The sequence below is a fragment of the Scyliorhinus canicula genome, chromosome 17 (genome assembly GCF_902713615.1).
Source record: "Scyliorhinus canicula chromosome 17, sScyCan1.1, whole genome shotgun sequence".
Lineage (NCBI taxonomy): Eukaryota > Metazoa > Chordata > Chondrichthyes > Carcharhiniformes > Scyliorhinidae > Scyliorhinus > Scyliorhinus canicula.
In genome coordinates, this window is record NC_052162.1 from 64,568,044 (window position 1) to 64,583,699 (window position 15,656).

General features: G+C 43.0%; 1 protein-coding gene across 3 annotated transcripts in view; it reads left to right on the forward strand.

Moving 5' to 3' along the window:
* Window positions 1-15,656, forward strand: part of hdac8 (histone deacetylase 8) — a 103,789-nt gene that overhangs the window by 21,963 nt on the left and 66,170 nt on the right. For all 3 annotated transcript variants that reach the window (XR_005457661.1, XM_038774969.1, XM_038774968.1), the window contains exon 4: window positions 5,770-5,911. Coding sequence is in view for 2 of the 3 variants with exons in the window: in XM_038774969.1 (XP_038630897.1) it covers window positions 5,770-5,911 (142 nt within the window). In the remaining variant the exon portion in view is untranslated. The remainder of the gene's footprint in view (window positions 1-5,769; window positions 5,912-15,656) is intronic.

Below are 15,656 nucleotides of genomic sequence, written 5' to 3' on the forward strand. Positions count from 1 at the left end.
CTTTAAGCTAGCAGATCACTTGCACTTACTATTAGAGCCAAGAGAACATAAACAGTGGAAGAGGAGATTGAGTGTGGGCAAAAGTATAGAAGTTGGCCCTAGGGACAGAAAGTAAGTCAAATACCGTCATGTTGTGTGACATTGAGAAGAGGCAAGGGATATTCCCATAGTTGTGGGAGTAAGAACTGAAAAGTGTTGCCCTCAGCTATTTTGTGCCACCTGGGAAGGAGAAGTGTTGATGGAGGCCTGTGCGCAGCAAGGCTCTAGGATATGATTGCCCCTTGGATGCTAGAGTGCAGTAATGGAAGGCGAACATTTTGATTTTTTTGTGCATAAGAACGAAAATGCTCAGTTGATGCACTGAAGGGTAAAACCTTTAAAAGGATTGAAGACCTTAGAAATTCAGTTACACCAAGCTTTAAATGTACGAAGGCTCTTAAATAAAGCTGTCATTAAAAAAAATGGGATTCTCACTTTTTAGATATAGAGGAATGGAGTATTAAAGCAAGTGGTAATGCTGAATCTATGCAAATCATTGGTGGGTGAGTTAGGTGTAGTTAGAATATTGCAACCAGTTTTGCTGATTTACTGCGGTAATGCCAAGAATGGGAAACTTCAGCTCCAAGGAAAGTTGGAGAAAGCATGTTTTTTTTTTCAATTGAACTTAAGTTAAGAGGAGACCATCTAAGTGTTCAGAATTCCTCAGACTATTTACCAAGTCGGTAACTGGAGGGTTAAGAGCATTACCAAAAGAATACAGCAAGTGATTAGGAAAATTCTTTTTTGTGCAGACAGCTAGGATATGACATATCCTAGAAGAAAGAGTAGGAAATTGAATACGCAATAAAAATAACAAATTTTGTTGAAGCAGCTTTTCATCTTGCATTTATCAGGACGTTTCACAAAAATTCAAATTCAAGGGAGACAACAAATTTATGCTGTATGAGAAGAGTGCTGATTAGTTGGCAGGTGGACTCTGATTGGTAGAGATGTTGCCATGGAAAATGCACCAGTTGTCAGTCACCATCTTATCTATGACCAGTTCTCACAACATGAATTGGCCAAATGATTTGGCAAAATGCTACAACCAGTTTTGAACAAGTTTTCCAGGCACAAGATGACGGATTCCTTCACATTTGTGATGATCATAAAGAGCTTGCATACTGAGAGCATGCTGTGAACGGGTGCTCATTGACATTTCTCGCCTATTCACCGATGTTCTACTTAAGGAAGCCATAGATATTTACACTGCAGCACTATACCATGGCAATCTAAACCCGCTACCTTTGCATGAATCAGTATTCATTGAGCTTATGAACTCGGTAGCTCATGCAGTTTGCGTCCAGTTTTGAGAACACCACACCACAAATGCCCAAATAGATGGTGTTGTCATGGGATCCCCTCTAGACTCAGCTCTTGCAAACAACCTCGCTGAGAAACATGCCTTCAAAGGCATGACACAGAACGTCTTATCCCTTGCATATTTTTGATATGTTGATGACATGTTTGCTATATTTAAATCTGTAGATGAATGTAATAATTTCCTGACATGCCTTAATGGGCTTTATCCTGCATTCAAATTCACCTTTTGAAATGGAGCAGTCAAATTAACTCCCTTTTCCTTACTTGTTAGTGGGGAAATCCACCAGTCTACTGCAAGCCTACCTTCACTGCTGAATATGTGCGTTGGGATTCTTCCAGTTCCCCAAAGGAGAAGATTGGCCTTATTTGCAATCTTTTAAATCAGACCCGAGCCACTTACTCGTCATGCAAACTTGATACTGAAATAGGGTGCATCAAACACATCCTACGGGATAATGGCTACCCTGACCAGATCATTTTGCGCTGTGCATTGCACTAATCACGAAGAGACCCAAGGCCATCGCGTTCGGCCCTGAAAAGTTCCCTGTTTACCTCCGATTACCCTGGAAGGGCAAGTTATCTAAAAAAATTGAACAGGTGAAGCTAGCTGTTTCATGCTGCTACTGTGCAATAGCAGCATAACTGATGTTCGCCACACACAGGATGCTGCTGTCAAGCCAAAAAGACATTCTGCCTATTACATGATGAAATATGAATTTCAGTGCCACTGTGATGCTACATATGTAGGCCATATGTCCCAATAACTGGCAGATCATACCAAGCAGCATGTCCCTTCCACTGTTCACAACAGGCTAGGTATGAACTGTACTCAACGAGCCTGTGCTTGCAAAACTCAATATACAGTGTCCAATATAGATGTGACTGCAATTGAACAACATTTGATAAGTAACCCCTGTTGTGCTAAAAGTTACGCTGACAACCAATTAAAAATAGTCAGTCGGGCTTGCAGCATGTGTATTTGCATGCATTGGAAGCCATATAAATTAAAACATAGGGCTGTGTTCTTTTCAGACAGAAATAACATGTACACACATTGCTCCTGTTCCAGCTAAACAAAATAAGTGACAGCTATTTGCTGGTTTATTCCTCAGGGCAATACCTTGACCAACTGGGGTCCAGATGCCTGGTTTAAATTTCAAACACTGCTTGGCAGTTAGCTATCAGTCACTATCAACTGGTGCATTTTCCATGGGGATGCCTCTACCAATCAAAATCCACTTGACAACCAATCAGCGCGCTCTCTCTTCTCACACAGTGTAAATTTGTTGTCCCCCTTGGGTTTGCATTTTTGTGGAATGTCCTGATGAGTGCTTCGACAAAAAAGTCTCTATTCAGCAATGCTCAAGTTCTGTACAGCAAATGACTATACACTAAAGTTTTGCAAAAGACCATGGATAAGTATTTGGAGGAGTTGGGTATTTGGTGATGGAAGGACAGAGGGATGGGGCTAAGTGCATAGATGTTTTAGAGCCACCATCTGATGGACTGAATGTTTTCTCTTCTGTGCTGTACTATTGATGTTTCTGTGACAATGTTAAAAAAAAAATTTTAAAATTTAGATTAGCCAATTATTTTTTTCAATTAAGGGGCAATTTAGCATGGCCAATCCACCTACTCTGCACATTTTTGGGTTGTGGGGGCGAAACCCACGCAGACACGGGGAGAATGTGCAAACTCCACACGGACAGTGACCCAGAGCCGGGATCGAACCTGGGACCTCAGTGCCGTGAGGCGGTTGTGCTAACCACTAGGCCACCGTGCTGCCCTTCTGTGACAATGTTAGTAAAGAGAAGACACAATGGCTTCCAACTCTTTATTAATTCTGTGATTGAGTTTTCATGTTGTAATGCAAGTTGACTTCCTTCTTAAATTGCAACAGTCTCAAAATCCAAAATGACTCTTTCAAAATACTCGCTCATACATGCAAGTAATGTTTATCTTTTAAGATAGCTAACTTAAAAAAAAAACTTAAAAAATGTACGAGTACTTCCTACATAGTCATCGGCAGCATGGTAGCACAATGGTTAGCACTGTTGCTTCACGGTGCCAGGGTCCCAGGTTCGATTCCTGGCTTGGGTCACTGTTTGTGGGGCGTCTGCACATTTTCCCTGTGTCTGCGTTGGTTTCCTCCCACAAGTCCCGAAAGACGTGCTGTTAGGTAATTTGGACATTTCGAATTCTCCCTCTGTGTACCCGAAAGGGTCGGAATATAGCCACTAGGGGCTTTTCACGGTAACCACTGCAGTGTTAATGTAAGCCAACTTGTTTCACTAAAGATGATTATTATTTAAAAATGCAGCAGGGCTCTTTCATTCAGATCAAAACCAGCCTTGACCCTAGGTCTGAAACATTGGAAGATATTTCTTCGTCTTTAGAAGTATCAACATTGGCACACATGTGAAAATACAGGTTTGTAGTGTATTTTTAAATAATTATGATCAACAAGTGAGCGGAGAACAGATTGCATTGGTAATCTGTGGCACAAAACAACCTATCCCCATCCTCGGCCACCATACTATTTATATATTTCCAGATTCTTTGGAGATTTGATACTCAAGAAGTTAACCTTGTTTTGTTGCAGTACCTGGGAACAGTGTAACTCTCAGAAACACACCCCTTCATGGTTTCCTCGTGGTAATGAGTTTGTGAAAAGTTCTGTCTCTCCTGCCTGTCTGTCTGTGTCATTGCTGGAGCTGCCAAGCTTTTCCCTGTTGCTAGGTGTTACACAGCCTCACACTGTGCCTTGCAATACTCTATAGATAAGGATTAGCGTCAGTCAGGTTGTCTGAAAGCTGGGACCATTCCAGCAAAGAGAAATTTGAGCTCACAGAACACTCATTATCTTTCACTTAAACCTGATCCAACAAAGGATCTTCTGTGGAACTGTTCGCAGCCAATATTGGGAAAAGACAAAGGCCAACCAGGCTGGTGTTCCTTACTCTGAAATCCCCCACTCTCTGGTTCCCAATTGACTTTGGAAGGGGGAAAACAAAAGAATTTCTGTTGCTTTTAGTGGAACAGGATTCAGATCATCTGTAGAAACGAAGGCTTCATGCTCTGGTGTTGAATTAAATAGGTATGCAAGGGGTGGTACAAAGTGGTGTTTCTATTTGGATGTAAATCTGCAATTTGTTGGAACCCTCTCTATTTCAGATTAATATACTATTTAAACTGTAATGTTTCTTTGTTTTTCCATGTTGTTGTGAACCTTTTTGTGCTTAAATGTGCCTCTTGTTTCTAATCCTAACAAAGAGACACCCACAGAACCTCAAGTGACCCAATCCTTTTATCACTCACTGCCTCTTTCTATGTGATGCCTGACATATGGGTTTTTAGAACCGTGAAGGACAACAATTTTTTTTCAAAGACTTAAAAGGGACAACCTGTAAATTATTTTGGTCCACAGTGTGTGATATGGAGTGGCCCCAGAAAAGTCTTTAAAAGAAGGGGGTTTACATTTTGGCAAAATATTGCCAAAATTCAAGCTGATGTGAAGCTTTACCTTACCTTTTTAATCTGTAGAAAGTCATTTATCTCCAGGTGAGATGCATTTTGATCTTAATATAGAGCAACTTCATGCACTCTGCATGACAACAGGAAGTTGTGCAAAAGTGATGTAGATTTGCTTGCACTCTGATTTTTATTTCTTTCCCACGCGTTCTCTCTCAGGGGAGGGGAAATGGAAGGATTAGTTGCTTGAAGGAAAATTAGTTACGCTGGGATGAGAGGATAAAGTGTTCTGATTTCATATGTGATGTATCACGAGTGGTTAAATGATGAGCAGGAGAAGATTGTATAAGGGTTTCTTTCAGCTCAGGAAATGGTAGAGAGCATTTGAAAGGCTGAAAATGGGAGTGGAAATGGCTTTCTTGATAGCTCTAATTTTATACAATGAGTGGTAAAACTGTGCAGAATGTAATTCAATTTATCAGTTTGTGTTGGATTAGTTAATCTCAGCACAGGCAATGGTAGTGGTGCTACAATTAACTTCAATTAGTTTTAACACCTGTGGGTTATGAAAAGAAATTAAATCACTGCTCATTATCCTGTTTTGAAATTGTATATGTGTGGATGTTGGTTGAGCGAATTGGGCTTAGTTGCGGTTTACCCTGTAGTTAACAATTGTGCATTTTAAAAACTCATGCATGGGTATTGGCTGCTTGACTGCACTACTTTAGCACAAGCAAGACGTGTGGAATCATATCCCAGCACGTACTCAACACCCTCCGGAAATGAGGGAGATAGTGACTGAAGATGAGGGGAAAAGAACTAAAAAAAATGTTGCTCCATGATGAGGTTGCCCATAGCTCAGGATTCTGTCGGTTCTCGACTTGGTTTAAGTTTTCTTTTAGTTTAATTATCTCTTTCCATTTTTGTATTTTTCAGGTTATGACTGCCCTACGGCAGAGGGAGTCTTTGATTATGCTGCAGCAGTAGCTGGGGCCACTCTTACAGCTGCACAGTGCCTGATGGACAAAAAATATCAGGTGGCAATAAACTGGCCTGGAGGATGGCATCATGCAAAAAAGTGAGTGTTTGGAAAATAATTTCTTCACCCAGTAAGATAGGAAAATCAGAAAAATACACATTTCAAAATAACATTATTCAATTTAATAATTGAATTTTCTTTTGTGTCTTTTAATCTGTTCATTTAAGTTTTTATTTGAAGGCTTTGGCCTTTCCCAAAAGCATGGCAGAGACTTGATAATTTGCTCAAGAGTTTGATGCTATATGTTGAATTTAGATTGTTCACTCTGAACATATTCAGTGCACCTAATTTCCCAGGATTCATCAGTATTCAGCTGTAATGATATTCATTACTACCTGGTACTTTCTTCCCAGTAGCTTTACTTGAAATAATTTTGGAACACACAGGATGAAATTCAAAATCTGTAATAAACTCATGTATGAGAGAGAAAAAAACGACACTGATTACATGCATCTTTACACTTTGTTTTGTGTTCTCTAAACTTATATTTAATTATAGGAGGTGGACAGTGAGATATATCAAAAAAAGTGACAACGTATGAGCTTTATTCATTTAATGTTACTTCAGTTTTCAAAAATACTTTTAATCTTGAAGCCAGTTAATGGTGGTATCTATGTTTTGATTGTAGAAAATAGATCTTGATTTCTAACATTAGTGAAGAATGGAAAGAGTGACAGAGACAGAATGATAATTTGAGAGAAAAGGGATGTTGCCTGGAGGATGGCATCATGCACAGTAGTGCTTTTCCTCACCCCACCTACCATGTTCTAAGCCTCTAACACTTAACACATTAAACATTCCAACCTAAGACACTTCACCACTGCTGAATACTGGAAAACCTGAGCAGTATTTATAGATGTTACCTTAAATTCACTCTGTCTCCTGCCAGTGCAAGATGTGCGGTCTGCGATATGCACTGGTCTGCACAGGTCTGCACATGTGTAGAGATCTAGTAATGTCACTCTGCTGCACCTTGTTTGCCAATATTACTCTGCGTATGTTCCAGAGATGTCACCATGTTTCCTTGGAAGTGTGTCAGTAAACGAGGGGCACCCATGGGAGTTTGGACAGTATTTACAGGGGTCTACACTCATCACCCACTTCCCCCTTCAAGAGAGATGGTGTAAAGCAAAAGAACAAAAAACTCTTCTGCAGGCAATGACTAAGAAGCTGATTGATCAGTTGCAAACAATGATGGGTTCCCCAGGGAGTGTATCTGCAGTTTAATTGTTTCCCTGGGCAGTGGTTTGAGACTGAAATTAGTCCTATTTTTAAGTTTAGCCATTTTCTCCGTAAAGTGCATTTGGAATTGTTGCGTCCCCAACTGTTGTTGGGGCAATTCTGCTCCTAGTGCATGTTAAAAAGAAGCTGCTGCCCAACTGTGAAGATTTGAACAGCACAATCTTTGGTCCTGGCTGCTGCCCATTCCATCGCTCTCAATGACAAACTGGAGTAAAACAGTCAAATTACACATGCATGGTGTTGTCAGCAAATACAGCCTTATAAATTAGAGTGTTGTTAAAATCCAGCTGAATACCTGAAGGGGTGAGGACAGAGATGGAGTGGAGACAGTGGAGATGACGGAAAAAGTGAAAATATGGAGAATGTGGTCTCAGCCTGGGACTGCCTGTAAGATACTTTCCATTAGCTTGTTACAGGGACTCTGGTTGGTATCTTCAGTATGTGTGGTTTGTTTATGGCTTGAGCTTAGTGGGAGAGTCAGGTGATTCATGCACATAGGGTGCAAGAGAGAAAGATCTGTTTTGGGGCGAGACAGCAGGTGTCAGCATTTTTTTTGTCTTGCCTGAGGAAACAATAATTGCACTTGTAATACTTTAATGCTACCTTGTGGTTGAGCGCGCTGCTTACTGTTTGTTGTCTTGTCAGGTGGGTGCTGTAGGTTCATTCTGATTTCTGGATGTCACTGGTTATTTTAACAAATCTAATTAGCAGTCCTTCTCACGGATCAATTTCAGAGTTCGCCATTTTTGAATATCCCATTCAACCGTGGGAAGCCACAGGTGCCTTTTCATTTTCTTTGACTAACTTCAAAGATTGTCCAACATCTTGCAAGTTTATTCAAGATGCTCCTCAATTTTTTTTACTCTTATGTGATTCCAAAGTTGGATTAATTGTTTATGCAATAGCCCTGATCTAGCATTACATCATGTAATGTTATTCTCAGGAATAATGTGACCATGCATAGGAGCATATGAATTTGGGGCAAGAGTAGACCATTTGGCCCCTAAAACCTGTTCAGTCATTCACTAAAGTCATGGTTGATTTGATTGTGGCCTTTGTTGACTGGGTCCAAGCTGGTGAAATTAAAGCTAATGCAGCAGCTTTCTTTGCTGGAGAGAGTTTATTGACTTAGTTCAGTCAACAAAATAATTCTTCTCATCTTCATCTTAAATGACAAACCTCTTATTTTTAAACTTTGTCCCCTAGTTCTAGTCTCTCCCACAAGAGGAAACATCCTTTCAGCATCCACCCTGTCAAGTGCCATCAGGATCATATGGGTCCCAGGTTCGATTCCTGGCTGGGTCACTCTGTGCGGAGTCTGCACGTCCTCCCCGTGTGTGCGTGGGTTTCCTCCGGGTGCTCCGGTTTCCTCCCACAGTCCAAAGATGTGCGGGTTAGGTGGATTGGCCATGCTAAATTGCCCTTAGTGTCCTAAAAAGTGGGGTTGGTGGGGGGGTTGTTGGGTTGCTGGAATAGGATGGATACGTTGGCTTGTAGGGTGATCATTCCTCGGCACAACATTGAGGGCTGAGGGGCCTGTTCTGTGCTGTACTGTTCTATGTTCTATTTCAATAAGATCACTTCTCAATCTTCGAAACGGCAACCTTTCCTCATAACCTTTTCTGCCAGCAATCCCAGGTCTCAGTTGCTCTGAACTGTTAATGCATTTATACCCTTTCTTGGATAAGGAGACCAAAACTGTGAAGTAGCCCAGATGTGGTCTCTCAAATTACCTGTACAACTCTCTCAACAAATAAATGACCTATTTATCCTTCCACTCTCTTTTCTGTTCGCTAGCCAATCTTTTATGCGAATATTTTACCCACTGCACTACAGGTGTTCACTTTTTTTAAATTTTCCAATTAAGGGGAAATTTAGTGTGGCCAATACACCTACCCTGCACATTTTTGTATTGTGATAGTCAGACCCATGCAGACACGGAGAGAATGTGCAAACTCCACCTGGACAGTGACCACAGGCTTTTACTTCGCATAGTATGTTTTGATGTGATAACTTGACAAATGCCTTCTGGAAATCCAAGCATTGCTCATCGACAGGTTCCCCTTTATTGAGTGTTATTTACTCAAAAAACTCCCAATAGATTAGTCAAACATGAATTCTCATTCACAAAACCATGTTGACGCTTCCTGTGTTGACTGTTCATGCTCTCATAATTGCTCTTAAGTTTAAAATACTTCTCTCTCCCTCAAACTGAATGTGAAATTCAATCATCTTGTGTTCACTGCTACCTAGGGGTGCCTTCATTATGAGGTATTAATTAATCCTGTCTCTAGGGGGTGGCATAGTGGTGCAGTGGTTAGCACTGCTGCCTCACGGCGCCGAGGACTCCGGTTTGATCCCAGCCCCGGGTCACTGTACGTGTGGAGTTTGCACATTCTCCTCATGTCTGCGTGGCTCTCACTCCCACAGCCCAAAGATGTGCATGGTAGGTGGATTGGCCACGCTAAATTGCCCCTTAATTGGGGAAAAAACAAATTGGGCATTTTAAATGTATTTATTTTTTAAATTAATTAATCCTGTCTCATTGCACCCTACCAGATGTAGTCCAGCCTGCTTTCCAGTTGACCATAGAATGTGCTGCTCTAAAAAGCTGTCTTGAAAACATTCTAGAAACCCATACTCCAGGCTATCTTTGACAATCTGATTTGTCCAGTCTAAATCTAGATTAAAATCACCCAGGATTAGTGCCATACCTTTCTTACAAGGCCCTATTCTTTCTTCCTATATATCCCATCCTACAGTGTGGTTCTGTTAGGCCTATAAACCGCTCCCATAAGTAACTTAATTTTAGTATTTCTTATCTCAACCTACATTGATTATACATCTTGAGTTCCAGAAATAAGGTATACAGTTATCTATTTTTATTGTACCAATATCACCCTCCAGCTTTTCCTAGCTTCCTGTCCGTCACTATCAAATCATACAAATCATATTTATTTCTATTTGTGCTATAAATTCATCTGTTTTGTTATAAATGCTACTTGCACTCAGATACAGAGCTTTTAATTCTGTCCTTTTACTATTTTTGTAACATCTAGCCTTTGTATCTGCTGGTGCACCCTTCGGTTTGTACACTCTGTCCCTTCCTGCCACACTCTGATCATAATTTCCCTTATTCCTGCCTTGCTCTCTTGCCTTGTCTTCTCCATTTAATGTATCACATCTTCCCAAACTTAATCCCTCATCCATCACATTTTAGTTTAAAGACTCCTCTACTGTCCTAGTTATACACCTCGCCAGAAATACTGGTTCCAACATGGTTAAGGGGATGACCGTCCCAATGATACAGTTCCCACTTCTCCTCTTACTGGTGCCAGTAACCCGCAAATCAAAATGCATTTCTCCCACATAAATCTTTGAGCCGCGTATTTAACTCTGTAATATTCTAATCTGATTTATCCAACACCAATTTAATCATGGCTCAAGTAGTAATCCAGAGATTATTACCCTTTGAGTTTAAACTTTTTAATTTGGCCTTCAGTTGCTCGTAATCTCTAAACAGAAACTCTTTCCAATTGCAAAGGCTATGGCTCCTCCACTTCTTTGGGTCCCTATACCAGCCTATGTCGCAGTCACACTCACCGCTGTTCAAATCAGAAGGTCCAATCCGAAGGAGTGTGACCACCACCGCAACAAAGTGAAATGTTGATGATGTCGGTGGGCTGAAGCCTAAGATCGACAATCTGGAGAAGTTCTCAAGGAGACAGATGTTGAGTATTGTGGGCCTGTCGAAGACATTGAGGGGAGAAGAGCCATGGAATATGTGGCCAAGATGGTTGAGCAGTTTGTGGGGGAGGAGTCTTTGACCGTCGTCCTCAAGTGGACCGGGCCCGTCGGTTGTTGAGGAAGAAACCTGAGAACTGGGAACCTCAGGTGGGGGGTGGTCACCCTGCTCACATAAATGCTGGTTAATGAAAGTGGGGGGGGAGGGTAGCGACTGGCTATTGTAGGACGGTGGGGTTCTGTTTTCCTTGTTTTTAATTTGGGTGTGGATAGCGAACCTGGGGCGGTGGGACTTTCTTTCTTTTGGATGGGTGAGTGGGTTGCTGAAGTTTCTTTACAGAGTCATTGAATTGAGAAAAGGGTGAGCCGGGGGGCTCTGAACTAACCTCCGTTAAAATGCCTCAAACACCCCATTTGCCTAGTTTGGCCCCTTCCCAGCTTAACCCCCCCCCCCCCCCTTTCTCACAATCACCACCATCCGGCCAGTCTCCCTCGCCGCCTTCCCGTACTCGTACACTGCGCCTCTGGCCCTGCGCAGCTGTCCACTGCCTCCCCCATCGACACTAGCCTAAATTGCATTCTGTCTCTCCTTAGCAGCGCCACCAAGCCTCTGATCCACCGCCAGAATGGCCTCCACCATCCGCAGCCTCTCCGCCCTCACCACAAGTGCCCTAATTGAATTGAACTCTCCCCACCACTGCCCTCAATACCTCCCACAACGTAGCAGCTGAGACCTCCCACAACGTAGCAGCTGAGACCTCCCCCCCCCCCCCAACCTTTTAGTATGCTCCAGATAGTTCCAGATATCTACCCCTATCTTTTCACAAACCTTATCGCCCAATAACCCCACATCCAACCTCCACTGCGGCCTCTGGGAGCTTGATCTCTCTCTCCCCGCAAATCCACCCAGTGTGGTGCTTGGTCAGTCACCACGTTCGCCGGATTCTCAGACCCAACCGCCCCCGCCAACAGTGCCTTCTCCAGGTCAAAAACATCAATCCGGGAGTGCCCCTGTGGACTTGCGAAAAGAACAAAAATTCTCTCGGCCATGGGTCCGTTGCCCTCATTCGCTTCATCAATTCGAGCAATTCCTTCGCCATTGCCAACACCCTCATCGATCTGGGGCACAACCTATCCAGCCTTGGATCCGACAACGTATTAAAAACCTCTCAACCATGACCAGCCGGTGCGTGGCCAGGCCTGGGATCTTCGCCAGTACCCACCTCATAAACTCCACATCATCCCAATTTGGGGCATAAATGTTCACCAGCATCATGGGCAACCTCCACCAGCAACCCACCACTCACCATCACAAATCTACCCCCAGGGTTCGCCACTATGCTCCCCACTGTAAAGGGCACTCTCTTATTAACCAACACTGCGAACCCCATTGTCTTCATATCCATCCCCCAATGAAACACGTCCCACCTATCCCTTCCTCAGCCTCATCTGATCCACCACCTTCAAAAGAATCTCTTGCAAAAGCACAACGTCTACCTTTAAACGCCTCAAATGCGTGAACACGTGCAACCTCTTAACCAGCCCAATTAATCACTGAACAGTGAAAGCTTGGGGGGGGGGGGAGCGGATGACATCCGGGGGAGCTGGTTAAAGGGAGATATGGCTAGCCCCATGGATATGGCCATGAAAAGGAATACAAAATTGCCCTTAGTGTCCAAAAAGGTTAGGAGGGGTTATTGGGTTATGGGGATAGGATGGAAGTGAGTCCTTAAGCGGGTTGGTGCAGACTCGACGGGCCGAATGACCTCCATCTGCACTGTATGTTCGCTGTTCTAGCCGCCAGCATGATGGCCCCCTCTCGAGGCAACTGCCTTCTCCAAAAAAAAAACAATCCCTCGCACCCGCTCCTTCACCATCCCAATTATACTCACAACCCCAGTAACCCACATAATATTAAACATGATACAACATTCAACCCAACCGAAGAACGCCAATACTTTCCCCCACTGTATCTCCATAGTCCAAAGTTCGTACAGGTCCCCAAGTCTATGGTCTTGCAAAAACCTGGTCGCCTCCTCCTCTGTGTCCATATAGAACTCCTGGCTTGGTATGTGACCCACAACCTGGTATGTGACCCAGAATCAGGCTGGGTATGGCATCCCAAACTTCACTCTTTCCTTGAACAGGACTGCTTTGACCCTGTTAAATCCAACCAAGCGCTTTGCCAGCTCTGGACCCAGATCCTGGTAGATCCGAATCACATTCCCTTCCCAGGTGCACTTCTTTGTCTCCTTCGCTCACCGCAGTCTTCTCCTCGTCTAGATACCTGTGGAGTTGTACCACCATCGCCTGCCTTCGGCGGCCTCCTCGGAATCTGTGCGCTTGATTCACCTCGGGAGGTCGGTCGAAGACCCCCTCCCCCATCAAGCTCCCTGAGCATGTTCACTGCATACTTCATGGCTTGCGTTCCCTCAATATCTTTGGGCAATTTCACAATCCGGATGTTCTGCCTCCTTGACCGATTCTCCAAATCGTCCACTTTTATCTCGGCTTCTCTTGGCCTTCTGCCACTGGTATAATCTCTGCCTCCAAAGAGGCCAACAGGTCCTCATGGTCACCACCAACTCTTCCACTTTTTGGAGTTACGGCTATGTGCCTCCAACCTCTGCTCCACTCTCTCGATGGCTGCCTGAATCAAGTCAGCCACCTTAGCCAGGGCATATGAGGCCTCCTGCTCTGGAACTTGACCATCAAAAACTCCACCAACTGTTCCATGGACCACTGAGCGGGCAACGACGCCACCGCCGAGCTCTCCTCCATCTTTCCTTCTAACGCACGCCTCGAAAGTTCCTGGTCTGACTGTTGTCCCTTTACAGGTGCGCTCCTTGTTTGATAGGGCTGAGACACGCCTACCTGAAGGAGAATCCTTAGCTCTGTCTGTTCTTGCCTTTGTACCAGCAAACACCCCGTGAATGGGTAACAAGGACCAAACAATTCCACTTCAAGCAGGAAGCATCAAATGTGCAACCACTCACTCCATTGCCGCCACCTGAAGTCCCTCCCACCAGAGATTCTAGCCCATTTTATAAGTTCATGGGATGGTTCAAAATGCAAGTCCAGCTACATTTGGGAAAAGTGATAAAGGATATTATCACTTAAGTGTCCTTGTTCCAGATAATATTTGGAAGTTCAAAGTATCACCTAAATTTGTTCACGAGCTTTAACAAGACCTTTTATTTTTAAGACCAGATGCAAATTATTGTATGTATTTTATACAAACTTTTATACAAAAAAAAACAAACCACTCCAATCTATTCTTGTGCTGTAAACATCCTTACTAAATTACCTTATATAAACATCTGTTTGAAGTATTTCTAAGCTCATTACCATATCAAACTCAGAGTTTAGATTCACAAAATCACTCTTGTTTCTTGCTTTAATTACTGTTCACATGTCCCAGTAATTTAAAACAAAATGACAGGAATGTTACCAACACAAAAATATTACAATTTCTTGGGTTTACCTGATATGCAGCACACTCTGAATTGTTTGATAAGTGCTGCCCAGGCGCAGGATCACTATATTCTGAATTTTGCAAGGATGGGGTGGTTACGTATGGTCTATCCTCTGCTTGTTGTGAACAGCTGAAGAGACAAGCTGTATGATATGATCTACCAGTTGTTGATACGTATGGCTACATAGCTGGCATCATACCAGCCCTGTAATCCATATACCATATTACTCATATGTGTGGTAAGTAGAATGTCTTTTTGGCTTGATGGCAGCATTGTGCTAGTGGAGATTACCATTCAAGTTGCTATTGTATTGTATCAATGTGAATTGTCTAGCTTCACCTGCTGCTCAAATCTTTGAGACATCTTGCCCTTTGAGGGTAATTTGAGATAGGCTGTGAGCATTTCAGGACTGAGAAAGGTGGCCTTGAGGGGGCGACAGGTGGCACAGTGGTTAGCACTGAAGCCTACGACGTTGAAGACCCGGGTTCGAAACCTGGCCCTGGGTCACTGTCCGTGTGGAGTTTGCACATTCTCCCCTTATCTGTGTGGGTTTCAGCCCCACAACCCAAAGATATGCAGTGTAGGTGGATTGGCCACGCTTAATTGTCCCTTAATTGGAAAAAAAAAAATTGGCTACTTTAAAAAAAATTTTAAAAGAGAATGGTGGCCTTGGGGCCATTTGTGATTTTGCACAATGTACAATTTGTCATAATCTGATTGGTGTTGCCATTATCCCGCAGATTATTTCTGCTTTAATGGTGAGTAAATGGCTCAGGCCCTATTTAGAAGGTTGCCAATAAAGCCAATCTTGCAGTAGTCGAGCTACAGAGATCACAACACATATATTGACCAGTGAAGGTCAGCTTGTGGTAAGCGATAGTAGAGAACCCATTAGCAGATTTCTCAACCACCATGTCACGGAAAAGGAACTCAGCAGACCATTTCATTTCAAAGGTGAATCTGAGTGTGGGTTGGAGCCCATTAAGGTATATCAGGGAATTCATGCATGCAGCTTTAAATGTAGAAAACATATTTTGTATATCTCGAAAATGTTCAAGGTTAGGAGATCTCTCTAACCGTTTCTCGTGGAAGCAGATGAAGATGTTCGCAAGAACTGGACCCGGACAGGATTCCATGGGAAAATATCTATTTGGACATGCTTGGTGTCGTTAAAACTGAAGTCAATTGCTCGTTGTTAAGTTCATATGTTCACTGAATACTGCATCTAGATGCCATGATATTGTAGTGTGTTGCAAATGTCTATCCTTGAGTGGCACATTAATCAGTAGGCTCATAATGCTGAACAAGCACTTGGGCATGGT